Source organism: Monodelphis domestica, chromosome 5 (assembly GCF_027887165.1).
Source record: "Monodelphis domestica isolate mMonDom1 chromosome 5, mMonDom1.pri, whole genome shotgun sequence".
Taxonomy (NCBI): Eukaryota; Metazoa; Chordata; class Mammalia; order Didelphimorphia; family Didelphidae; genus Monodelphis; species Monodelphis domestica.
In genome coordinates, this window is record NC_077231.1 from 280461730 (window position 1) to 280488658 (window position 26929).

Below are 26929 nucleotides of genomic sequence, written 5' to 3' on the forward strand. Positions count from 1 at the left end.
TTCACCCACTCCACCCACCCTTGCAAAGCTGCTTCTCCTTATTCGGCTCAGTCCTGCTGCTAAATTCCAGAGGCTTGCTTCTACTCTTGCTCCTGCTCCTATTCCTGCTGCCCACTCCTGCCTCCAGCCATCCACTCCTAACCTTCTTGACCCAGATTTCTCACCTGCCCCTGGCCCCAGGTTCAGCCTCAGGCCCCAGCAACTCTACTCCTGATCTCCAGCCTCCTCGATCATCCAACCCCAGGTCCAGGCCCAGGACCCAGGCTGCTGGTAGCTGCCACTGTGTCTTCAGAAGCACAAACCAACTGGTAAAAACTGGGGTGTTCTTTCCTTAGGCAACAGTCCACATGGCAGGAGACCTTGGGGGGTGGGGTGACAAAGAGAAGGAAGATACACTTCCATATAGGAAGTTGATTAAAAGCATGGCATATTCTATGAGAGAGCAGTGCATTGCCTATTTCAAACATCTTCCAGCTTTAGGATGTTTTTTTCATGAGTGCACTGATCCTTTCACTTTCTTACCTGAGATTCAGGGGAGAAATTCATTTCCCTACAACTCTTTGCCATTTGGGCCTGCCCAGTTTGAGAGTCCTAAAACCTGTTTGCCCTTGCTATGGGAGATCCCACAGTGCTGACAACAGGGATCTGAATTTTAGAAAAAAGAACTTTAAAGGGTCTGGAGGTGAAATTTTAAGCCTTTTCAGACTCCATTTTTTTTTTATGAAAGTCTCTGTATCTTATTGTATGTTGTTGATTGTTTTGTTTAAGATTTTATTTTATTTTAAGTTCATATATTAATGTATTCAATACTATTCTATTACACTGAATCAGTTTAATCTACTGTTTTAACTATTAGATATATTCTGTTACCTTTCCCCTATAACTATACTGAACAAAATATTGTAAAGCCCATAAACAGCTTTTTCTTCCATTTTGCATTTAAGTGTCACATAAATGATGGATAAACTCAACCTGGCTAACAACCTTTGGAGAATTTAATGAGCTAAGAATTTAAATGGTAATTCTAAGGGGTCTTCAGAAATAATTTTAATTAACTAGTGATTTCTGATTTCTGAATGGATGATTTTTAAAATATTTATATTATGAAGAATGCTTATTAAAGGTAGAGAAACAAAGAAATGTTCCTACCCAGGTGTTTCTATGAAGCAGGAAGCTAAAAAGAGTTCCTGCAAAACACTTCAGTTTAATTTACTTCCACCAGAACAATCTAGATTTCTTGGTGATGTTCTAGACCAAAATAAGTTTTACTTTGTTTAAAAATATTTTTTCCAAGGTTGAAAGATTTGCTATGTCTGTAAAAATTGTGACAAATATCCACCAGTTCATAGTTTTGGTTTTTTTTGCTCATACAGCAACTTATAGGAAATATTATAGTGGGTTTGTTTGCTATTGTAATTAATTGTGCTATTGTGAATTTTGGGAACTTTGGTACTCCTTTGAATGTGCATTACCTGCTGTATTACTGTTTTATTCTGAAAATAGTTTGTACTTACACAGTGGTTAAGTTAAAAAGGAAATGGATCTCATTCTTTTGGTGAGAATATTTTTCCTTAACATTTTTTATTTTGCAGTAATATAAGATTAAAATACATTTGCTATAATGTCAATGCATACCCAAAAAACTTTAGACTATAAAAATGAAGCCATTGATTGTTTAAAAAAAATATGGGACTTTGCTTAATAATTCTGTCTGATTTCAGGACAAGAAAATACAAAAAGAGTCATTTCACAGTGCCAAAGAAGCAAAAAGCTAAACTACATAGTGCCAATCGAGCACAAGGTCAAAGAGACCAACCAATCCCGATGGGATCAATGAAAATTTTAATCCCTGACAAGAGGACTTGAACTTGTTTGGGGCTCGAGATTGTGGCTGTTTAACATGTGTTAAAGGCAGGTCTTCCTTGCCCCACATTCTAACAAGTATCTCAAAATTGGCTCCTATCTGGCTCCTATAATCTAGTCCCTTTTCTGTCTTTCATGATGTGGCAAACTTTCTATAGTCCTAGCTACTGACTGGGTAAATGAGTAATTGCTTAAATCATTTTAATTGGGCCCTGAATCAAGGACCTGTTATTTCTGTTTTTCCTTTACTTAGAATTTTTACACAAAAGACTTTGATAGTCTATATTTCATCCAGAAATTTTTTTTAATTTGGATATTTTTTATCTCTTGCTAATTGATTCATCTACCTCATAACTCAGTCATACATTCCTAAGTGATCCCTGTGTTTTTCAATTACCCTCTTCAGGGGGGTATGTATAATTATTATTATTTTAAATTGAAAAGTTTAAATTCATTTTGAGAGTAATATTAGGTTAAGAAACATGCTACCTCTCTGAATCCAGAAAGTGAACTGTTTGGAGAAGACACCACTAAGATGCTTGTGGAGACAAAACCCTGCACCAGAAGATCCAGAATGAACTTTGGGATGTGGTGATTTGAACTGTGTGGGGTTTAAATGCGTTTGTTTTGTATGTATACTCTTATGTGTAACAGTTAAAATTTAGGAATTTGGGGAAACTGAGGCAGGTAGAAATTAGTTTCTCTCTGCAAGGAGTATCATATTTTAGAGGTTTATTAAAGGTTGAGAATTTAAGAATATACAAGTAAGAAAAGGACATGCTAGGTGGGCCATGAGGCCCACCCAACTTTCACTCACATCATGAGACGCATCTGTTTGCCAGCTGAGATAGGAAGTAAAGAGAGCCAAAAGCCTTTGCAATCAGGTTAAATACCCCATCTCATTCTTGGCCCAGGTGAGGTTCAAAGCATTCTGGGGAAGTGGAGCAAGGGCTTCTGGGAATTGAAGTCCAGAGTTCAAATCCATTTTTACATATGCTGAAGGGGACTGCCCCCTAATTGGCTTTTTGTCAATGCACTTAGAAATCATTGGTTTTGTTCCCTTTTGCTTTTATCCCGAAATTATTGTAATTTAAAAGTTGGTTATGTTTACAAGATCCATTGGAGAGACGAGTCTTCCACGGATCTCAGGGGGATGTATAATTGAAAATCTGTTACCCTAATAAAGAACTACATTTCCCAGGGGCCCATTGACTTCCTGTCATTACATATTTCCTGTAGATAGGGGATATTAAGCAGGGACATGGAAGGTACCACCTCTTTACTTCCTGTCCCAAGCTTGGTGGGGGTAAGGTGGGTGTTTGAACTGGCTGATCAGCCATGGGCACATGGTCTTTATTTTGTATCTTCTTTATTCCTTGATTTCTAATGATCATTAATAAATCTCTTAAAATATAACATTTTTATTAGAGATATAATTTTAACTTTTACAATATATATACACATACATACACATGCACACAGGTATGTATATATACAGGTTTCTCTTCCACATCCTGGGGTTAGGGGTATGATGCTCCCTCCCTACATGCCCACATACAATCTGGAAAATACATAAATTGTTTGGCCCTCCCTTTGTACCAGAGAAGTCTGAGGTTTGTTTTGTTTTGTTTTGTTTTGTTTTGTTTTCTTTATGGGGACTTTATAGTACCTTATTGTAAAAACTGGGCTAAGTATTTGGTCATAAGCTATATGTAGGCCAATGTCAACATTTCTAGTCTTTGTGTATAGTCTGCTGCCTTTCCTGTTCTTTTCAAAGACTAACTTTTTACTTATTTTAACTTTTTTAAAAATTGTGTTTATTTATGGCATTATGTTGATGTCATACAATAAATACTACACATATATTTCATGCATTTGAGTTTCTAATTTTTTTCTGCAGCATCTGCTGGCCTTCATGTGTTATCAGTAGCTTCTGCAAAATTCCCCAAAAATTCCCATTTAATTTCTTATGCCAATCTGCAATATATGGAAATTGCATTGGAGAAAGTCATGATGTGAATGAGATACTTCTGTGTGTGTATAAAATTTTTTCCCTTATTTTAGGGGTGTCTATTCTGACTATATCTTGAATTTTTCTATTTATTTATATGGTCTTGTTCATTATAAATGGGAAATAATGGAGGGAAAGTACTAGAATTGAAAGGGGTTGGGAAAGATTTCCTATAACTGATGGGATTTTAACTAGGACTTTATAGAAGTCCTGGAGGGTAGTAGGCAGAGTCTAGAGATTTTCCCAGAGTACCAGATTGCATCTTTTGGGAAATAATTCCAGAATATTACAAATAAAATACTCAAATGGACATCTCATTTTCATGGTATATTTTCAACATCTTACCACATCATCCCCAAAGAAAGAACTCTTTTTAGAGACTAAAAACTCAGATTTGCTTCTTCCTAGCTGGAGGAAACAATTTCACTTCTAGGGCCAGTTTTCTCATCTGTAAAATTAAGGGGTTGGAAATATGATACAATAGAACTAAGCACCAGCTCTGCTCACTAGCTATATGACCTTAAGCAAGTCAATTAACTTTGCTCGAGCTCCACCAGCCTCTTCTAAAAAATGAAGGCAGACTGTAATGATCCTGCCCCTGTGATGCTTCCAACTTTGGAATCGATGATTCTGTAACCCGGAGTCACAGAGTAGCAGGTACTCGCTCAAGGATGCTCAGCAAGGGAACAGTAATTGCCTTCATGATTGGATCACAGCGTACTTTCTTTGAATCACATCATGTGCTGGTCTCCAAGTGCCCTCTGCTGGCAAGAGGAAAACAGTATTCCATGGATACTATATCTACAGACTCTTTGGGCAATAAAGTCTCTAAAAGAGTGAAGGTGTTTTCCAGTGATACATTGAATCACAGAAACTTTGTTCCCTGAGAGGCGGAATGATACAAGAGGCGGAATGATACAAGAGGCTGAATGCCATTCCCTTAATGGGGCGCTCACTGATCCCCTTTCACTCAGGAGTGGGATGGAGTTTTGACTGTAGGTGGGAGGAGCTTGTGACAAGGTTAGGAAGGGGAGGAGAGGGGTGGCCCCATCCTTCTTAGAATACATACAAAGGTCTCGCTAGGTCAGAGTCTAAGGGGTCTTTCCCCCCTGCTCCAAATGACTAGGACACTGAGAACTGAGATCATTCCTGCTAGCCCAGCCTTAAGCAATCTCTATCCGGATTATGTCTTACATGTTTCTATTACATGTTCTTGCTCCTGTTGATATGCAAGGCTCCTTGGGGACAAGGATTGGTTGTAAAACCTCATATCCATGTAACTGTGTCTGTGTCTGTATTTCTAGTGCTGAACACAGTGCCTTGCATTTATAGTAAGCTGGGTGGTCTTTTCATTGAGCTAATTGGGACTAGAATTCTACTTGCTTGTAGTAACCCAGCACAACAAACTAGGTCACAATTTAGATGAGGACATTTCTCAGCTCATCGTTGGCAGGTCTGTGCCACAAGAAGGGGCAGATGTCTCCAGGACAGTGGCAGCACCCACCTGGGTGGTCTGATATTCATTAGATTTCAAGCTGGAAGAGACTGTAGGGAGGGGCTCCAAAATCCCAATAATTATTCCTTTTATAGATATGTAAACCAAGGCTCAGTGAAGAAAGCTGACTTGCCCCACTTGAGATTATAACCCAAGTCCTCTGACTTTTATTCAATAAAGGATGTCAATAGGATTTTTAGTGAGGGACAGTTTGGACAAAAAAAACCTCCTAGGTTCCTTGTAACTCAGGCTCCCACACAGAACAGAATCCACAACCTTAGACAGTTGTTCTCACAAGTCCAATGCTTTGTACCTGGTAGGCACTAAATACAACTTTTGTTGAATGGCTTATTAAGTACTTCAGGTGCTCCATGAACAACTTTTATTCATGTGTTCATATTCGAAATGTTTAGTTAGTTCTGTGTGGTGTCTGACTCTTCCTTCTTGGCAAAGATACTAGAGTGGCTTGCCAATTCCTTATCCAGCTCATTTGACAGAGGAGGAAATGGAAGCCAACAAGGTTAAGTGACTTGCCAAAGGTAGTACAATGATGGGGAACCTTTTAGAGGGGCAGAATGTGAGAAATGTCCCCAGGCGCATGGAGAGGGGGAAGGGAGCAGCCTTGCTCCACATCTCTCTGGCTTCTAGTAACAAACTCTGGTGAATTCTGTGCTTGGAGGGATGGCTCAAGTGCCTACAGAGAGGGCTCTGAGTGCCCCCTCTGGCACGAATGCCATAGGTTCGCCAACATGGAGCTAATATTTGAGGTCATATTTTAACACAAGAAGATGAATCTTCCTTCAATTTCCTTATTTGTAAAATGAGATGGCTGGACTTGATGGCCTATGAGATTCCTTCCAGCATGAGACCTTTAATTCTGTCAATCAATAAACATTTATTAAGTGCCTATTATACATGTCACAGACTCTGTTCTAGTTTATTAATGAATAAACACTTATTGTCTTTAGGTGCCCAGTGCTGTACTAAGATGTAGAGATAACAAAGAAAGAAAAAATGGTCCTTGCTCTCAAATTCATAGTCTATGGAATGGAGGAAAAACATGAAACAATTGTGTACAAACATAATCTAGGACAACTAGATCATCAATATGTCACCAAGAAAAGTTCGTTTGATTTTCAATAGCATCTGCTGCACCAAAGATCATCAAAGACATTTTCAATGACTACATCAACCCTTTAGCAAGCTTCTGGTCCCCTTAGCACCCCAGCCTTTCAAATGCTACACACCTCCAACTCAAGACACACAGGTACATAGAACTGCAAAGCCCTGGGCCATTTTAAGCCTTATCACCATGCCTTTGTCCACATGGTTCCTTTTGCCTTGATTCCCCTCCTAACCATTCATTCTTCATTGTCCAAGTCGGTGCTTATTGACATCCTATTTTATCATATCATTACAGCTCTAGGGCTGGAAGAAATTTGAGGGGCTATTTAGTACAAGTCTCATTTTACAGAGGAAAATGAAGCCCACAACTTGCCCAAAGTCACACAGGTAGCAAGCAGCAGAGCCAGAGTTCCAACCTTGGTCTTGGACTCCCAATTCAGTACTTACACTGCATTATGCTGTCTTGAGACCCAACTCAAATGGCAAATTTTCCAGAAAGCCCTGATTAACTATTACATCCCCTCCAAGTTGGAAACCATCCCTCTCAGACCTCAGGCAGCAGGTATCAATGTCTCTCATACTAAAGGCTTAGTTGTTTGTTTTTTTAATTGAATTTTATGTATAACTGTCCTACTAGAAAGGGTAGCTAAGTTGTACATTGAGTGGAGGGCCAGGCCTACAGTCAGGAAGATATCTTCCTGAGATCAAATCTGGCCTCAGACACTTAATAGCTGTGTGACATTGGGCAAGTCAATTAACCCTGTTTGCCTCAGTTTCCCCAAAATAAGCTAGGGAAGGAAATGGCAAACCACTCCAGTATCTTTGTCAACAAAACATCAAATGGGTTCATGAAGAGTCAGACACAATTGAAATGACTGAATAAAATCAGACTCTACTCCACAACAGGCTAATTTTTCCCCCTGGATCTGTGATTTTACTGGTATAGGGAATTCCTGATGAGGAAACTCACCCTAGCCCCCAATACAGACTAGGGCCTATCTGCAACTTGAGTTGTCTGGAGGAACTAATAGGTTAACTGACTTGCTCCAAGTTGCACAGTCAATGTTTGTCTGAGGTGGGAATTAAACCTAGGTCTTTGATCATTGAACACTTCTACATTCCCTAATTCTCCTAGACCTCACAAATTAAATTATGAATCAATAAATGAGCATCCCTGGGATTTGATCCTGGACAATGGCAATTCATAGTCACAGTGACCTCTCCAAAGTATAGAACTCACTTACACACAAAGGCATTATTCAATTTTTTTTTTAATGTGGTATGTATTCTCCTATCCTCTGATGTAAAGGACCTTCAAGATGTCTTTTCACCGGATTTACCTTCTGATGAATTTCAATTTGTTTTCAGTGACAGTTTTTCAGAGATTCTGAAAGTCCCACCGAGAGACTGAAGAGATGTTAACCTAACGTCCGGCGCTGGCAGAGAAGGCTGGAGCTGGAAGCGTCTTGGCGATCACCTAGTCCAAAGGTCTTACACTTCTTTGTGTCAGATTCCTTTGTCAATCTGATGAAGCCTATGGGTCCCTTCTCAGAATAACAGTTTTAAGTGTATAAAACAAAACAGGTAAAATTACAAAGGAAACCAGTTATGTTGAAATAGTTATCAAAATACCAAAAAAGATTTTTACAGGCTCCAAGTTAAGACCACAGGAACCAAGAGATGGGGGTGACCTTAAATTTAGTTTACATGAAGTAAATGGAACCAAACATTGTCCTAGAGAAGAATAAGCCCTCTTTCACTTGTTGGTTGCAGCCTGATGCATCCACCTCAGACATAATAGATGACATTTTTGATAAAGCCATTTTTCTTGTTATTTTTGTTAAGGAAGGATTTCTGGGTACTAGAGGAGGGAAGAATGTATTTAGAAATGAATGTGATATAAAAACTTTTTAATTTTAAAAAAGCTAAAGGAAGAGTTAACTGCTGTTCATACTTGTATAACTTCACTCATTCCCTCTCCACTCTGAAGGGGGATGCTGCTAAGAGCCATAGCAACCGACCAGGAAGATATTATGATCCTGGCTGCAGGGTCACCCTGGCCTCATATCTATCAATGTGTTTAAGCAGTAAAATACATGCAAACACATAAGGAGGGACAAGAAGAATCTTACAATAAAGGTGGTAGGTATCTTTTGGTCATGAACTCTGAATAAGTTCCAATATTGATAGACATGAAATAAATATTTCGACTGGATCATTATTTTTATATATATTATGTGTATTATATATAAATGCACACACATTTATGAAGCTTGAAAAGTGAAAATTTACATACCACTTAATATTCTCCAGAGTTCCTCAGAAAACAACACACACACACACACACACACACACACACACACACACACACACACATCTGAATGCCACGCCAGATCGTTCGAGTTTGTTTTATTGATGCTCCTTAGATAAGAAAATTTTATTGTAGCTTTTGATGCATTTTACAACACACCTTCTGAGAGTGGTTGTACAATGTCTACAATTTACTCTGTAGGCTAAATTCTGTTATGCCTCCCAAGTGGATGATTTGTTATTACATTTTTAATTCCCTTATGGTAATGTATGGTTATTTGATCTGGGTACATAAAATGGTCCATTCAATCTGTGGTTTTCCTGTAGTTATCCTATCTAGCTACTGGTTTAAGATACATTCAAATTAAAAAAAAAGATAGTTATCTGCAGTAAGTGCACACATATAAGAGCAAATTGAGCTGAGGACACACTTTTACTCAAATGTCTTAGGTTTAGAGAATAAATAGGAGTTTGAAAACATAAGCCGCAATTGCTTATATGCTTTCTCTTAAAACATTCTGAGTGTCCACAACACTCTGTGGACTTCCTTCAGGGATAGACAACTCATTTCACCAGAGGAGCAAAGATGACAGTATCATTTATGCAAAAAATCATCAGTACTAATCCTTCAAGTAAGAGATTGGAAGAAATGGCAATGATGCTGTGACTTAGACCATGGTAACTGAAGGTAATAAATAACCATCTTCTTGGATGGAAACATCTTAGAGAAATACAATTGGTATAATGAAAAGGGAAAGGATTAGATGATTTATTTAAAAACCAGATAAACTTATGTACAGAAACGCACACACAAATAGGGAGTTGATAATAAAGGTAATTTTTGTACGCATTACTTACCTAGAAAGAGCATAGTACAACATACTCTTGTTGCTGAGTGCACACGTAATACTAAGATTGCTCAACTTACGGTTAGCAGTAATTTTGGTTCATGCTTCTGAAATGATGTATTTTGAAGATATGTTTAACTTTCACCTTCATTATTTACTCCTGTGTATGTGTACATGTGTATGTGGTTGTTTATAAATAAGATCACGACTCTCCCAAATCACTCCACATTTGCAACACTCAACAGGACCTACCTTATTGTTCATTTTTCATTCTTTCCAAGAGTGACTCCATCTTTTTTTCCCAGGCATAAGACACAAAGGTAAAACAGAAAATGGAAAAACAAAACAAAAACAGCCCAAAGGCTAGAAAATCACATTGATACAATGCCCTCTTTTGAAAAGAAGAGGAAAAATACATGGACATTAAGTGGTCGCCCCTTGGAGCTGCTCAAGTGTTTGGATTTCAAAAGTGGCTACTGTGGAAAAGGCAAGGCTACAGATCATATGAAAATCCCCCAGCCCTGCTTTTTGAAATAGTCTGATTTTCTATAAGTGAAACCTAAAGATCAAAATTCAAAAGCCTCTCTCCTATATACCATTGTGCTGTCGCCAAGTTTTGCTATGGGTTTTTCTTTTTTCTCTATACGTATTTTCTCCAGCACACCCCCACTTTTCCCCGTTTAGGCCCTCTGGTTTAAGGATCTTTGGCTCGGATCATTAGCCTGTTTTTGCTTAGAGGCTGTGGTTCCCAGAAACCAGTTGCCATTTTCCCTGATGCAAGATGAAAATGACCTTGTGACGTGTGTATTTCAGTGCCTTAAGAGCACATGGTAACATGATGCTCCCCTAAGCCAGCACCATGTCTTGCCTGCATTTTGCAAAATGTATTTAAAGGAAAAAAGTGTTTTAAAAATCCATACATTCTCATTCTTTCCTAACTTTTGGGCTGCCTGTGGATTACAGAAATGGTTTTCAAGTTTTCTACATAAGGAAGATCGTAAATATTTCCCTCCAAAGATACAGCCTTTCATCCAGGTAGAGGAGCCATGGGCTCCAAAAAAACTGGACCATTGGCAAAAGCAAATGAAATCAGGATGTCCCAACATGAAGATGAAGTTGGCTGCTTTGTTTTGCATATAGTAAAGGACCAGGCTCATGATAAGTTCATCCAGGAGATCAAATGTCAATCTGCCCAGAAGGAAGACACAAAGAAGATTGGTATCACCCAATAAGCCTTCCATCCCTACTATACTATGCCTACAATCACATTCAGCAAGCCAAAGGATTCATTTCTCCTATCCACAGGATAATAACTGTTTTCTGTTTTCAGTGCATCTTTAAAGGAAAGGGGGGGAAGGACCTATCAAAGTCAGCAAGTTAAATCCATAATACAGTAATTGCAGCGTTGGGCCATTTCTTATGATATCTGAAGAGTAATCAAATTAGATACAAGGTCTCTGATACATATTTACATATTATACAAAGTTTACACTCTTCTCCCATTAGGCACGAGGTTGATTTGTCTACTCGGGAGAGATTGAGAGAGACAGAGAGAGGGGGGGAAACAGAATGAAAAAGAAGGTCAGAGGACTGGGTGGTTAAAGGAAAATATTGTTTTTTGTTTTGTTTTGTTTTCTTTAAAAAAAAGGAAATGAATTCCTCTTATCGCAAGCTTGTCTGTTTTGGGAGCTTGGCACCCATGAGGATGCCAGAAGTAAGAGTCACAGGGGCTTTCATCTGCATGCTGGACCCCACCATGGTGGGGAAGCTGCGATTCCTTCGAATCCCAGTGTTCAGCTGAAGGCCACCAATGGCACTCGTGACAACAGGACAGCCGAGGGGAAGACCCTCAGGTACGAGGGCCCTCGTTGGCCCCTGGGGCCCACAGAGAAGAGGTCCCTGGTCTTCTGTCAAAGCGGGGGCATGAGGATGCCCTGAATTCACTACCTTGGCTATGCCAAACCGCTTGACTTTGTCCACCAGATTGAGGTTGGAGACAGACACCTCAGTCTGGCTCTCACTGTTCCTAATGTTCTTTTTCTCCCTAACCTCCTTCAGGATGGAGCTGGCAGGCTTAGAGGCCAAAAAGTTGTCATATGGAGGACTGGTACATTTGAAGTCAAAGGATGGTGGGGAAGACAGTGGTGTCTGCATAGGTGAATTCGGAGGGGTTGAGGGAATGACAGTCATTTTAGGGGAATATGGGTTCAAGAGGGTGCCCCTGCTGGCCCGGTCCCAGCTCTGAGGATTGTACACAGCCGCTGAAATGCCCCTTTCCTTCAGCAGCCACACCAGCCCAAGGGATGTGCTCATCGTGGTTGTAGACTCCCGGAGGTTGGTGAAAGACTCGGCCAGACTCAGTCGCCGGGGAGTGCATGGCGTGCCCACTGGCGTGGACTTCAAGTTGCTAGAATTGCCACAAGCTGGAGTCGGTGCTGAGTTAAGGCTAAAAGGAAAAGTTCAGAGCTGGTTATTCAGCAAGAAACAGCCTCAGAATCCCAGGGAAAGTTAGTACGTCAAATTAACATCAATCTGTTTATGTTGGATTGAGCCAAAATTGTTAAATTTTAAACTAAGCAAAATTTAAGCTTGAATATGCTAATGCACTAACACTTTGGGGACACCCAGTATAAATTTACAGAAAGTAAATTCCCCCAGAGCAAGGCCAATTTATTGCACTACTGTATTGGGATCTCCAGTGCCTTGCTGAGACTGGTTGCTTCTTGAGTGTGTGAATTGACGACACCCAAGGACAGCCCTAGACAAAGTTGTAAAATCCACTACCACCAATAATCTCTTTGTGAAGTTCTTTTTTATTTCTCCCCCTTATGTCACAGCTCTTTAACAGGGGTCTAGTGACTTTTATACACCCAATAAAATAATAACAGAAAAAACAACCAGCATTTATATACCACTCTAGAGTTTGCAAAGTGAATTACATGTCTTATCTAATTTATACTTCACCACAACACCACAGGATAAGTATGATGGTTATTATCCCCATTTTACAGATGAGGAAACTGAAGCTCAGAGATTTGTTAGGTATGTGCCTGGGGTCATACAATTACTAGCCCTTCCTGACTGTCCAAACATGCCACCACACTGTCAATAGCTTAAGGAAAAATAACACCTGGGAAAAGTGATACATTGATTTAAAGTCACTCCATTGTTCCAAAAAGGATGAGTTTTATCGGAGTGGGCGCTCCCTGCCACAAAGGCAGACCATAAGCCCTTTAGGTCTTAGTAGTGATTAAAATGATCACTTGGAGGTCAGGCTTCTGCAGGCTAAAATATTTTCAAGCTTAGTTGGCTCTCAGACTTCTGCATGGCAGACAAAAACAAAGTTTTTGTCACCAGACCTGGGTTCAAAGCCTTTCCAGGTGGGTAGGACCTTGGCCAAGCTAGCATAGCTTTTGAAAACATAGGGTCATCTTTACATCACAATGAGGCAGCAGAATGCTTCAGTTTGCACCAAATTATAAATGACCATTAACAGAGCAGTTTTTCATTGAGGGGCAAGGAAGAAAGAGAGAAGAGAGATAAGAAGGAAGTTCCACAAACACACAAGGTGGTCCTTTTAGCTTTCCTGGAACCACAAGGGCTGCTGTCTATCCTGCCTGTGCAAAGACCAGCCATGCCAAGAATAGAAGACAGAAAAACCTTTAAATGAGGATGAGATCTCTTCAATATCATGCGAGAGGAAAAAGCCAAGAGGCAAAATGTTTCTCCCACATGACTCAGTTCTTGAGTTTCTTCTCTCCTCCCCACTTCACACCAAGTCTTTTGTCCAAAAAAAAATTATTTTTAAGATGTTAAGGAACTTCTACTCACTTTGCATCAATTCTTTTGCCCAATTAAAAAAAAACTCATGTTAAGGAAATACACTTTTTTGTTGTCATTACAGGTAAGTGTGTTCTTTTTTAGTCTGAGTTCATGTGTATGATAAGACTGGACACCAACGCCATCCTGCAGTGCCAAAGAAATATCTACTATGCAGTAGAGAGCTGCCAAAATCAACACAAGGAAGGCATTAAAATGTGCAGCATTTCAGCAGTGGCAGAGACCTCAGAAGTCAGTGTGGAGCAAACCTCCCTCTCAGTCTAAGTACCTACTTAGAAACATGGACTCTGAGTTTTGGTCTAACAAATACTATATTAGGTGATAGATTTGGAAATAGAATCCACTCGTGATTCCTAGTCCCATGTTTCCTCTGCCTTGCTTGGATCTGGTCAGGCATACTGGGCTATGGGGAGATGAAGAGGAGACCCTGTCATGACTTTACTGGGTCTGCTTTGGCAGAGGGCATAGAAAAATGAACCAGTAAAGTGTAAAAAAAGAAGAGGGGAAGGGAGGGGGGGGGGAAGAAAGAGATAGAGAGACAGAGAGAGAGAAAGACAGAGACAGAGAGACAGAGAGACAGAGAGAGAGAGAGAAACAGAGAGAGAGAGAGAGAGAGAGAGAGAGAGAGAGAGAGAGAGAGAGAGAGAGAGAGAGAGAGAGAGAGAGAGAGAGAGAGAGAGAATAAGGAAGTTAATTTAGAAGGAACCATTTTATCTCAATGCAGCAACTCAGCGTTTGAGGATAGAGTCACTAAGGAATATAAAAGAGGTTTTCTCCTTTCTATCTTAACACTGGAATAGAAGCTACATACATACATGGGTTTGTACACATATTATATATACAGAACAGAGAATCAGAATAAGATGAATGCTATCAAATCTACTCACAATAGGGGGGGAAAGACCTCCCTTTTTAAAAAGGAGTACTGAATAACAGTGGCAAAAAACAGCTAAGAAGCTCTGTTTGACCACAGCTATGTAGGTTAACATAAGCAACCAATGAATAAGTGTTTAATAAATAAGAAAAAAAAGGAAGGAAAGGGACGAAGGGAATTAGGGGGAAAGGAAAGGGGGGCAGGAATAAATGAAGAGAAAGAAGAGAAAAGAAAGGACACAAGAAGGTAAAAGGGAGGAGAGTAAAGAAAGCAATAAAGCAAAAAAGTACTTCCAGTGAAGTTCATATTCCTACAAAACTGGGAAGACTGAATCACAGCTTAGCTCCTGATGCCATCTGGTGGATTTGTCTGCAACTGCCAACACTACCGAGAAAACTGCACTGACTCGCCCCTGGAATCAGACACAACTTGGGGAATGCTTGAGAAATGAGGCTTCTTGGCCAGAAACAGGAAGGTGACTTAGTCTGCTGAATGACCTTTACATACTCCAGAGTAGATGAGAGAAAAGGTAATATTATCTGAAAGAAATTTTGCTTAAGTTCTCTGAATGAGTTGAGACCACGGGGAAGCCGTGGATGAGATGCTTACAAATAAAAGATGTGTAAACCTCAAAATTATAATGTTTAAGAACTTCAAATCAAAGCTGCATCACCTTAGGCTTGTTAGTCCGTGAGAGCAGAATGAACAGGCAACATGCACACCATCACAATAACACAGAAGCATCTTCACACCAAGGGAGGAGAAATTGTGTTTCCATACAGGACAAAGAACCACAGCTGAGCGTTATCACTGGTTAAAATGCAATGCTTACCTTCCACCTTAGTATCAGTTCTAGGACAGAAGAGCAACAAGGGCTAGACAACCAAGGTTAAGTGACTTGTCCAAAGTCACACAGCTAGGAAGAATATGAGGTCCTCCTGACTCCAGGCCAGGTGCTCTATCCATTCAGATACCTAGCTGCCCCTGGAGTGTTTTTTTTTTTTAAGGTTGTTCATTTTTTAATTTATTTTTAAAATTCCTTACCTTCACTCTTAGAACCAAAATCGCGTATTTGTTCTAAGGCAGAAGAGCTATAAAGGCTGGGCAATGGAGGTTAAATGACTTGCCCAAGTCCTCTCAATACCAAGGCCAATGCTCTATGGACACTGTGCTATCTAACTTCTGCTTAAAATGCAACCTTTAAAAAGAATAGTGGAGGTGGAATCATATGAAATGTACTCTACCAAAATTATAGATCTTTAAATTTTTTAAGGTTTTGAACTTTTAAAAAATCTTATATCCAGTTTTTCTATTAAGTTTCTCACTTTATGGTACATATTTTAAAAAAACAGCAATGGTAAACCCAACCTCATTATTGAGGACAAGTTCTTCTCTCTATTTAAATTTAGTGTCTTTTTTTTTTAAGCATCTGGTCTATCACTAAATGACCACAGCCTTGTGAACTGAAGAATGTCTTCGTGGACCTTGTTCCTTGCCTTTAAGAAAAACATTCTTTTGAGAAGCGATCCATCGACCTCACCAAAGTACCAAAGGGGTTCATGATCCCAAACAGTCAAGAACCTCTATCCCAATTCTACCAACTGAGAGCTTTGGGTTTGAATATCAATTAGTGTCAGTATCAGTTTCACTCTGAAGTTGGAGAAAGGAGCATACTTAAAGGAAATGTTAGGAACATGGCCTGTTAAAATATTAGCTTGGAATGCCAACAAAATGGCTTTTAGTATCTAATCTCTCCAGGTTAGCCATTTTCATTCATTCTCTCTCTCTCTCTCTCTCTCTCTCTCTCTCTCTCTCTCTCTCTCTCACACACACACACACACACACATATGCCCACATTCATTGACCCTGCTGGAACAGGAACTGTCAGCAGTGTTGCTCACCCCCTGACCGACTGGGTCATACTGTTTGCCCTATATCTCCTCTCAGCATAACGTGACATAAGGCCGTTTCATCCTCCTCCTCCTCCTCACATGACCTGTGAAGAATTATTTATAGGTGAAAGAGCTCCTTGGTGAGAAAGTTCTCATGTCTCCCCTCCATACCATTCAGGCCCACCTGAGATCCATTCTGGCCCCAGCTTCAATGAACAGGATGTACTCCGTGGCCTCTGGAATCACTGGGGCAAAGTTCTCTTGAGGTTCAATGCAATTTTGGTAGGACCACATGGAGGGAAATGTTCAGGCAAAGTCCCCTCCCCTCAGAGCTGTCCACTGGACAGTTTCTCAAATGAAGCTGAGAGGAGTGAGTCATGCATTAAGGATGGGTTTGCTTTGGGTCTTATAGCCTTTCAATAGACTCCACTCCCCTGGGTATCAATGAAGACTGAATCATTGCATTCATCACTTGTAAAGTTAGAGCTTGAAGGGTACCACAGAGGCTATCCATTCCAATTTCATCATTTTATAGATAACAACATTGAGATGGGGAGTTTACCCACTAGCCCTGAAGGGTCACCCAACTGGAATCTGAGGGATGATAAGAACTCGGGTTTTTGTGACTTTAAGACTAGTACTCCATCCCTAGAACCACCTGAATGCTTGATGTAGCACTGGTCTTTAGGATCAAGGACATGGTGAAAATCAACCCTCTTCTAAAAAATGCCATGCTGTTGTGAGTACTTTCAAAGCAGAGTTCCAATAAAAGGGTTCCTGACAGTCTACATACTAGCCTATTAAAAATGGCTTAAGAAAGCATTCAGTTCATACTCTAGGCTCTTTGATGACCCAAAATCGTAGGGTCATTATGATTTTTTTAATGCTACAAAACTGAATTAGAAGGAAATTCTACACACCTGAGAGACAATATAGAATAATCAATTTGGAGCTCTCCTTATTACCAAGGTAGGTGGGACCTCAGTTTTTCCTTTACTATAAAATGAGGCAGTTTGTCTAGATGGGCTCTAAGGCTCCTTCAAGTTCTAAATCTAAGAACTTATCCTAGATAATTTATTTATCCTAGATAAACAAAACATAGATATAAAGTTAAAAAGAACCTTAGAGGTCATTAAGTCTACAGATGAAGAAATAGATTCAAAGAGATCACATGGCTAGTAAGTGATAAAATGTTTTGAAAGCAAGTTTTCAGATTACAGATTCAGAGCTCCATCCACTATATCAAGCTGAAACACAAGGGGCCTTCAGAAGGGGAAACTGTCTGATTCCAAACAAGGTCCTGGAGGGGAAATAAGAAATGGGCTTTGGGGATGAAGAGCTTAACCTTTATCCCTTCAAGCTGAGGTGTTTAGTGATTCACTCCCTTCTTTACTGAATTACTTTGGAATGTATCAAGGAAGCCTTACCAACCACTTCCTGAAGTCACCCAACCTTGTACCATGGGCTGCCATCCCTTACCTTGGAGTGACTCTTGTGAGTTCATCAGAGGGGTGCAGGATTCGGCATGTGGTAAAGGTGAAAGTGGAATTGGTCTGTGACATACACTTCCCAGGATGATGGGCTACATTGGAAGAAGAAGGGGAAAACACACAAAACAAATTCTTTGACTTCTGTAAAAGAAAGAGAGAGAGAGAGAGAGAGAGAGAGAGAGAGAGAGAGAGAGAGAGAGAGAGAGAGAGAGAGAGAGAGAGAGAGAGAGAGAGAGAGAGAGAGAGAGGAGAGAGAGAGGAGAGAGAGAGGAGAGAGAGATTCTCCAGTCTTTGACAGATGCAAGAAGTGATGAGATACCTTTTAGTTGGATCTAGACGAGGAAGGTGAAAACACAAACGTTCTTGGTTGTGGAGGATCTCTCAAAAACAATCGAATATCTGATGTTTGGCTGGTGAGTACCCTGATCATGCATGGATGGATCCCAGGTTTCATCCTGATCCAGGTAAAGGTATCCCATCATATTTCTTTTCAGTAGTGGATCCAGCTTGGGGGTAGGGAAGCCAAAGTGCCTTGCATTTAAATTTTGCTCCTGGCTATATGTAATGGGGATTGCTTTCCTCCTTAAGCACTCCAAAAAATTTCTCATACTCAGATGCCAGAACTCTAAGCAGGGAAGGATAGGGAGCATTTGGGGATATTGGCACTCTAGGGTTATTTCAGGCATTGTTTCTCTGAGCTGCTCACCCAACAGGGGTTGGGGGGCTATGGGAGGAGGTAAGCTTTTTGCTCTCTTTTCCATTCACGAAAAGAAGCTCTTGAAAGTTGGTTCCACTACTACTCATCTGTAATCATCATTGCAAGAGATGCAAAAACTTCATTCAGACTTGACAACAACTTGACAAGGGCATACATTGATCAATGTTGATATAAATTGAAATCCCAGCTCTGCCATTCACTATTTAGGTGATCTTGGGCAAGACTACCTCTGAAAGCTGCAGTTTCTTCATACTTCATCAATCAATGATGACCCATGTTAAGAATACGGAAAGAAAATCTTAACTAAAATACAGCAGTAACAAGCATTGGTAGGACCATTGCTTTCAGGGATGATCTTTGAATTGACGAATTTTTTTAAACCAATGGCAACCATGTTGGCCAATTTATCCAACTGATTTTCTTTCAAAAGTTGTTGTCAAGTCCCTGGCAGAATAGGATCCACAGCAAAGGAAATGAGAAAGACTAAGAGCCGTGCATCTGAGAAGCTAGCTAAGGAATCAGTTTTATGTTCTACTTAAGAGATCATGATTGCATAGGATTTCTTCATTCATAACTTAAACATTCTATCTTTTTCTTTAAAAAAGAGGTTATTCCAAATGGCATGCACAACACATTGTTCACAGAGATCCCCATCCCACTCAGCCCTCAGAGACCTCCTAGGAGGAGCAGACTTTTGACTTACTATGTAGGCCTATTTGCCCAGTTTTCAAATTAAAAAGCTATGGTGTCTCTTTTAGAAAAGTCTTCCAGGGAAGTTCCTGGCTTGAGTACAGAGCACACTGGGGGGCTCTATTTTCTCTTCTATTTATAAAAGGAAAGAAAATGAAAACTACATGTTGCAAATCGAACTGAATGAGGAAACCAAAGAATGGAGGCAAAAAATATCCCAGATACATAATGGAAGATGAGATTAAGAGCATGAGGACTGAGGTGGATCAATGGAGGGTCAATGTGACATTGCTGATCACTTCAATACAACATATGGTTGTGTACTTGAAGTTTGTTGTGCATGGGGCTATTGCCACTGCTATTGGAGCAAACTTTGAACCATAGGACCTTAGATTTAGAGATAGATAGAAAGCTAGAGGTCATCTCTCATATTATAGATAAAAAACTGAGGCCCAAAGAGGATACATGACTTGCCCAATGTCACACAAACAGAAAGTGGCAGAGTAGGGATTTGAAGCCATGTGCTTTGGTTCCAAATCCAGGGCTCTTGCCACTATGCCATGAGAAATTATGACACAAATGGCATAAAAGGGGGATGTAGAGGAGAAATCAGGTCCAATAAAGAGCCTCCATCACATCTCATTTCTCAACCAATAAATGTAATGTATGAAGGACTCGGCTAACTTAGATATTACTGCAAACACACACACACAAATGGGAAAAGCTATGAAGGGAAGGGTAGCCTAGCAATCACGACTCTCTTACTGTGATAAGGCCTAAAAAGAAAAGCCACAGAAAAGCTGAGGAAAGGATCCCAAATAACAGACATGAGGTTATTTGGAAGGGAGAAAAGAAAATACAGTTATTAGAGATAATCAAGACACAACAATTCTTTGCTAGATGAAACACACAATTGAATGAAGCAATGCTGGATTTAAAATCAAGGGCATACACTTTCTAAGACACATGGCTCAGATAGCCAAAGATAGGAGAAAGGGGATACAGGGGTACCAGGTCACTTTTGTCCTCCACCCTTTTTGGATTAGAATTGAATCGCAACATCTCATTTGAAGAGAGCATTTGAGACATAGCTGCATTAGCAGAAGCAAAACCCATCACTGAATAATGGGCCTTGGGGACAGGAGAAAGGCTGCTAAAAGTCTGAAGTCATTGTTCTCCCAAAGCCATGTAGATAAATTAGGTCAAAGGAAAGAGATCAAAGATTCAAAGCCAAGAGGTTCAATCCCATCCCAAATACCACTAGGAAAGCTTGGACTCGGTCTTCCTCCATCAGTCAATAGAGGCTGCCATGTCGCTGAAGGACTTTCCTTCCTTTAACAACAAAGAGAGTAAGTGGTCTCATTTCACTGGATCCTAAGGAAGCACCTAATGTTAGCCAAATAGCAACAACTATGTTATGCCTAACGTTCAGAGCTGTTAACAAGGTAATAATCCAGTCATGGGTAATCACACTCAATTATCTACATTTCTTTTTTAGAGACGCCAGACTCTTGAATAATAAATGCTTTCCAAAATTCACCCTCCATTCTCTGAATCCCATCTTCAACTCCAAAGAGGTACTTTCTTTGTAAAAGAAATACATGGCATCCCAAATGTAATGATCAGGGATTTATTGTCAAGAGGTTGTTAATATTTGGGCCCAAAGTATAAAGGCCAAATTGCTAAAAAAAGTTCTCTTTTGCAACTAGACTTGGGAGCCAACTTCAAGGTGCATTGGAGATGGTTATTCGTCTGGGTTTAAAGGGCTGGAGCATAAATATGGCAGGTCCTTTCATTGTATTAAGAAACTTCACTTCAGTTGTGTGAAGGCAAGTGGGTTCTTCCTTTCAACCCCACCCCAGTTTTCACCCCCTGTGTGTGGGTTTGATCCATCAATACCAACTTTGAGATAAAGATCTTGGGGTGGGAATTCTCTCTAACAAGAGTAGATCACAACCCTTTTATCAACTATGGAGAGTTGATAGATTAGAAGTGGTTTACCTGTTTATGTGACTTTCCCTTATAAAATTCCAGTATAATTTCACACCCCAGCATTTATATGTAGACTAGTCTAAGGTTGTTAGAAGGACACACACACAAAAGATGTCTCTGTTCTCTCCAGGACCAAAGTCCTTGCCTGGTGATAAACTCTTCAGAAAGCCTTCCAAAGGACCCCTCAAATATAAATTGGTATTAATATATTCCCAGGCAATATTTTCCAATCACCATGATACAAAGAAGCACCTAGTGGGTTATGATACTCAAATCCAGATCCCCAGTAGAGCTAATGGCCCCACCTCAGACAAGGTGTCTCTCACTGCTCCCAGAAGAACCCAGCAACTGGGTCACAGCTCTATCTCAACCACAGCAACAAGTCAGGGTTTGGAGATGGGGGCTCAAGCTTGGCCAAGATGAAACTAACATCTTCCTTTCCCTAGTTACCTAGATGGGACCCATCCTTATCAGCCTCAGTTAATCTATACAAGTGGAACAAGCCAAAGATGGCCAATAAGAACCATCCCCGGGTGGCCCAACAGAACAAATGCTACCAGGGTAACAGGCACTGAGGAAGATCCAATTTCATTGAGCAAAGTCAATGTTATTGCTGCAATCAGTCTGAAACCCCTGCATCATAAGATGACTGGCCCCTCTCAGTCCTTCTGTGACTGTTTCCAGCATTTCACCTCTTTCCTTTAAAGCAGCCTTTATATGGAAATAGCACTCACTGGCATCAGGAGACAATCATTAATTTAAAAACAGTGGTGGGGGCAGCTGGGTAGCTCAGTGGATTGAGAGCCAGGCCTAGAGAGGGGAAGTCCTGGGTTCAAGTCTGACCACAGACACTTCCCAATTGTGTGACCCTGGGCAAGTCACTTAACCCCCATTGCCTAGCCCTTACCACTCTTCTGCCTTGTACTGTGTATTGCCTACACAGTATTGATTCCAAGACAGAAGGTAAGGGTTTATATATATAAAAAAAAAAAAACACCCACACACTGGTGAGTTCATTCATCTTCCCAGAAGAAAGGATAAACTGAGAGTTTTTCAGGACTAACTAATAAAACTTTTAAAATAAGTTTAAGGGAAAATAAGGTGAGATGAAAGAGTAGGAAAGAGGGTGAGAAGTTAGCCATACAAAACACACAGACTATATAATTATTTTATTCACAAGAATACTGTTTTTTCCTTAAGATTTCAAGGAACTTCACAAACACCTCAACAATTCTTATGATACGAATATGGCTAATTCATCTTTTTTTTTTTTTTAAAGGAGATAAGGCATTACATTGATTGAATACCTGAGGTTCATGAAGACTTTTTTCCCCATCCCTTTCCCTACACTTGAACTAGTGGACAATTTTGTAGGGACAGAAAAATCTCCAGTACTTGAAAAGATAAATTGTGGGAAGATGCTACAAGTTCAATGACCCTCTTTCTCTTCACCTTTAATAGGACTAGGAACTCTTCAGGGATCCATAACAGCAGGAGTGAATCTGATGGGGTTTGGTTTTTCTAGGCAAGTCTGGTGGTAAAGGCACTCAGACTACAAGGTGTTAGTTAATGGAGATGATTCCATCAGCATAGTCAGTCAGAGCTTGTTAGCTCCACCAAATCCATTAAGATAGTATAGCCTTGGGGCAGGTGGGTATTTCAGTGGATAGAGGACCAGGCCCAGAGATGGGAGGTCCTGGATTCAAATATGACCTCAAAACTTCCTAGCTGTGTGACCCTGGGCAAGTCCCTTAACCCCCACTGCCTAGCCCTTACTATTCTTCTACCTTGGAACCAATACACGGTATTGTTCCTGTATGTTTCAGGAATCATATCTTCAACAAAGACTTGTTTTGATTCTAAGACAAAAGGTATGGGTTTAAAAAAATGTTATAGCCTTAAAAACCCAAATGGAAGGTATGTAAAAGCCTTTTTTGCTTTGTGACCAAATGGGTTTAAATGCATTCCAAATAGACATTTGATCTTATTTGCTGAAGAATTTCATTTGTCCTTTACAAGTACCCAAAATATCTAAAAACTTGCAGGAAATGCCCTGCTCTTAATAAGCCAGTTCTTAGTCTGGAAAGTGGCCCAAATGACATTTATTAGGAATATTTTCTATTTACCTAATAGCTGCTGTAGAAAATTCTCCATTTTCTCTTTAAAAGTTTTTTTTTTTCCCCAAACCTTTATCTTCTGTCTTAGAATCAGTACCATGTATTGGTTCCAAGATAGAAAAGTAGTAAGGGATAGGCAATGGGAGGTGAGTGCCTTTCCCAGGATCACATGGGAAATGTCTGAGGCCACATTTGAACCCAGAATCTTCCATCTCTAGGTCTGGTTCTCAATCCACTGAACCACTCAGCTGGCCTCTTGGACTACTTTCAATATGGTGGGAGGTTCTGGTACATTGGTCCATAAATGTACAATGTTCTCCTAGTACTCCTGCATTATAAGCACACTGCTTAAGCTGTCCAGCTTCAAAAGGCCTCCCAACCTGTCCTGGTAATCCTTACTTTAGATTAAAGGGAACTGGGTAAGCACCTGATTGTCCTGATTTGGATTCATTGAACAAAGACCTTTGCTAGGGTCTTGCATAGTTAACATATAGCTACAATCAATATTCAGGGCGTTTTCTAATACAATCTGAATGCAGCAAGAATTCCTGGTGATTATTCTCATCCATTTTGGGAAAGGAACATAATTCAATCAATAATCAAGAGGCCAGAACATCCCTTGGAGAGGTCTGTGGTCCTGAAGTTGGCCACAACACACTGTTTGAAAATCACTGGTCTATTACCTGGGTCAGCAAACCTGGGCATTGCAAATGCTTGAGACTATGGTCACTTCTTTTGCTTGTTATTCCCTATAAAACATTCATCTCCAGCTAGGAGAAAAGGAACCTTCCCTTTCTCATTTTGCACTTATGGTCACTGTTCTAGGTACCATATCTTTAACAAGGTCTTGGGAAGAGGGTGACCCAATATTGTTAAATTTTGCACCCATAAAAGGTGTTTGTTAGTTTTGGGGAAACACCAAGGATGTCAGTCTCCTGAAATCAAGATTTGGGGTGATAATGGGGTTTGAAACTGGCTTGTGTTGTCTTTCTGCAGGGTGGGTCTCTAGAATAGTGCATGAAATTATATCAGTTGTCACTATTGGGCATTAAAAAACAGGCTAAAAATGTAATTTTAATACATTCACTGCTGGAACCTTCACTGTGAATACCTCCATTTGCAACATGTACTGGGCATCCCAAAAGTCTTTGTGCAGTTTTAAGCTTTGATAGCTTTGAGACTTTAGGGACAAATGTAGAGCTTGTCAGTAGAGAACTGTTTGCATGTTGTTCCCCCATTAGATTTCAAGCCTCTGGAGGGCCAGACTTTTTTACCTTTCTTTGTATCTCTAGTGCCAAGAAGAGTGCCTGGCATTTAAACATTTAATGATCGTTGATTGACTGACCAACAGAATGACTTCCCCTGTTTTAAGCATAGTCACAATTAAATTATTTAATTGGTAGTGGTTACTGAATTTAAAAGTCCTGGTAAACAGTATCAGTCTTTTTTTTCCCCATGTGGCTTATTCAGACTACAGTAACCAATTTTGTTACACTATTTATAATACAAATAACCCAAGAGGTTGCTTCTTCTGTGTTCTTTTCCTTATCATTATGCTTTAATACCCCCCTTAATAAGCATCAGGCTTGAATGGATTCATCAAATCCATTGTAGGCTCTTTGAGGGCAGGGATCATCTTTTGCCTTGTTTTGTATCCCTGACCTAGCCCAATGCCTAGCACATAATAGTCACTTAATCAATGTTTACTGATCGCTTGCATGATTGAATTAATTTAAGGTCATAATTCTAAATCTGGAAGAGGTTTCAGCAATGACCTAATTCAACCCCTTCATTTTACAGATGAGGTAGCAGAGTCAAGATCTGGGCCTCTAATGACCAAGTCAGTTCTTCATCCACACTGCCCTGTACTCTTGAAGATGCCATCTAACCCAGAGCGGAATCCTGCCTATGAAATATGGCAGATTCCCTGGAAAATTCTCACCTTGATTTTTTGTCATTATTCAGAAATAAGCCTGGGATTTCATTAAAGAATGGCTTCTCATTGGTTATCCCTATTGGCCTGTTCCTCTAAGTCTTCAAGAATCTCATGATGTTAGAATGCAAGATGTTAGATGTGAACAAGTGGTACATGAATGGACCCCTCTTCTCTAGGTGACCTGCTGGGTAAATAAGTCTGGACTATAGAATTCTGGGATAACTCCAGGTCCTTTTATTTTTATATATTATAGTTTAATTATCCATTTCCCCCTTCAAATGAAATAACTTTTCCTTTATTTATATTCTATATTGCTTGATACATGTACTGATAACAATTTACTGTCTATAATGACTTTAAGCATTATAAAACTTATTTTAATCATCCCAATTTTTACTGTACTTTGCCTGAGACAACTGGTATTCTCTGTTGTTTCTTTTCTCTTTAATTCACCTGAATCATATGGAAAAGATAAATTAAGACTAGATTTATAGGGATTATAAGAGAACTCTTTATCCTTGATTACTTTATAAAGTGGCTAAGGTAGCTCAAGTGAAAGACACTGACAAGAAAGCATTGAGGGGAGAGATGTCTTAGGATGGAAGAGAAAATACCCATGCCAATAGCCTAACAAATAATTGAGACTTGTAGCTATCTTGGTCTAAGTCCATGTCATATATATGGTGATGGATTTTCTTGTAGACTCTGAAGCCTTTACACTAGCTTTAGGTCTAGCTCTCTTTGAGCCTCCTACTATAGAATCAAAGGGTGAGAGTCAGTGGGTGCCACAATTAAGGACAAATAATACCAATTACTACCCAAAGTAGGAAAACCAGGGCGTTCTTCAATTGCTTTCCTTTCTGGTTTCTTTGCCAACAGGTCTCCAACTTCCCCTTTCCCTCCACAGTTCCTCCAAAACATAACTGACCTTGGACAAACAGAGCAAAAATGACTTACCAGGAAGAGAGAGATTAAGTTGACTGCTTATAGTAGTGATTCACTTTAAAACTCACATACAGGCTTTTGCAGTCTCCCCCATGCCCCTAGGAAATTTGATCCTCAAGTATCTAGGAACTAAAATAGACACTTGTATTCTGATTTTCTTTTAGACTGTAATAATCCTGAACAAGTTACTTAATTTCTCTTGATCTCAGTCTCCTAATCTGTAAAAAGAAGAGTGTAGCCTCAATGGTCTCCAAGGTTCCTTGAAGCTATAAACCTTTAAACCTGTAATAGTCCTCTAGCTTTTTTTTCCTTCTTTAATAAGCTGTCATAAATAATAATGAGCAATGTCATAAGTAAGAGTGGCTTTTTAGTTCCCCATTTTGAAGACATGATTTTTCATGAATGTAGTTTCTTCTCTGAGATCTAGATCTACCTTTCGGATGTACATATTTTATTTCTCACCTGGCTGGATCACCTTGGGACCCCTCTGCTTGATTCCCCATCATGATCCAAGGAAGATCACTATTGGGATAACTTCATCATCCTGCAAGATTTCTTCAGTCTTGGCACACCTTCTGCCCCTAATTGGAGAGTGGGGCCATTTGTGGAGAGAGCAAAGCTCAAACATAGCCTCATTTGTCACCTGGATGAAAAGACTTGGGGGCTTCTCCACTATGCCCCTGCACTGGGTATCTTCCCTTCTCCCTTTTTCAACTTCCTTTAGTATATTGTCTTCCCTTATTACCCTGTAAATTCTTTGAGGGCATGTACTGTTTCTTTCTT

At 39.9% G+C, this 26929-nt stretch overlaps 1 protein-coding gene across 11 annotated transcripts in view; it reads right to left on the reverse strand.

The window, feature by feature from the left end:
- Window positions 1–8887: 8887 nt before the first annotated feature.
- Window positions 8888–26929, reverse strand: part of TRAK1 (trafficking kinesin protein 1) — a 257382-nt gene continuing 239340 nt past the window's right edge. For 10 of the 11 annotated variants that reach the window (XM_056800219.1, XM_056800220.1, XM_007505048.3 and 7 more), the window contains 2 exons: window positions 17738–17840; window positions 8888–12098 (listed from right to left, as the gene is read on the reverse strand). In XM_056800219.1, the coding sequence (XP_056656197.1) occupies window positions 11315–12098; window positions 17738–17840 (887 nt within the window). In that variant the 3' untranslated portion in view covers window positions 8888–11314. Of the gene's footprint in view, window positions 12099–16267; window positions 16363–17737; window positions 17841–26929 lie in introns of all 11 variants that reach the window. The other variant, XM_056800224.1, reaches the window with a different exon arrangement.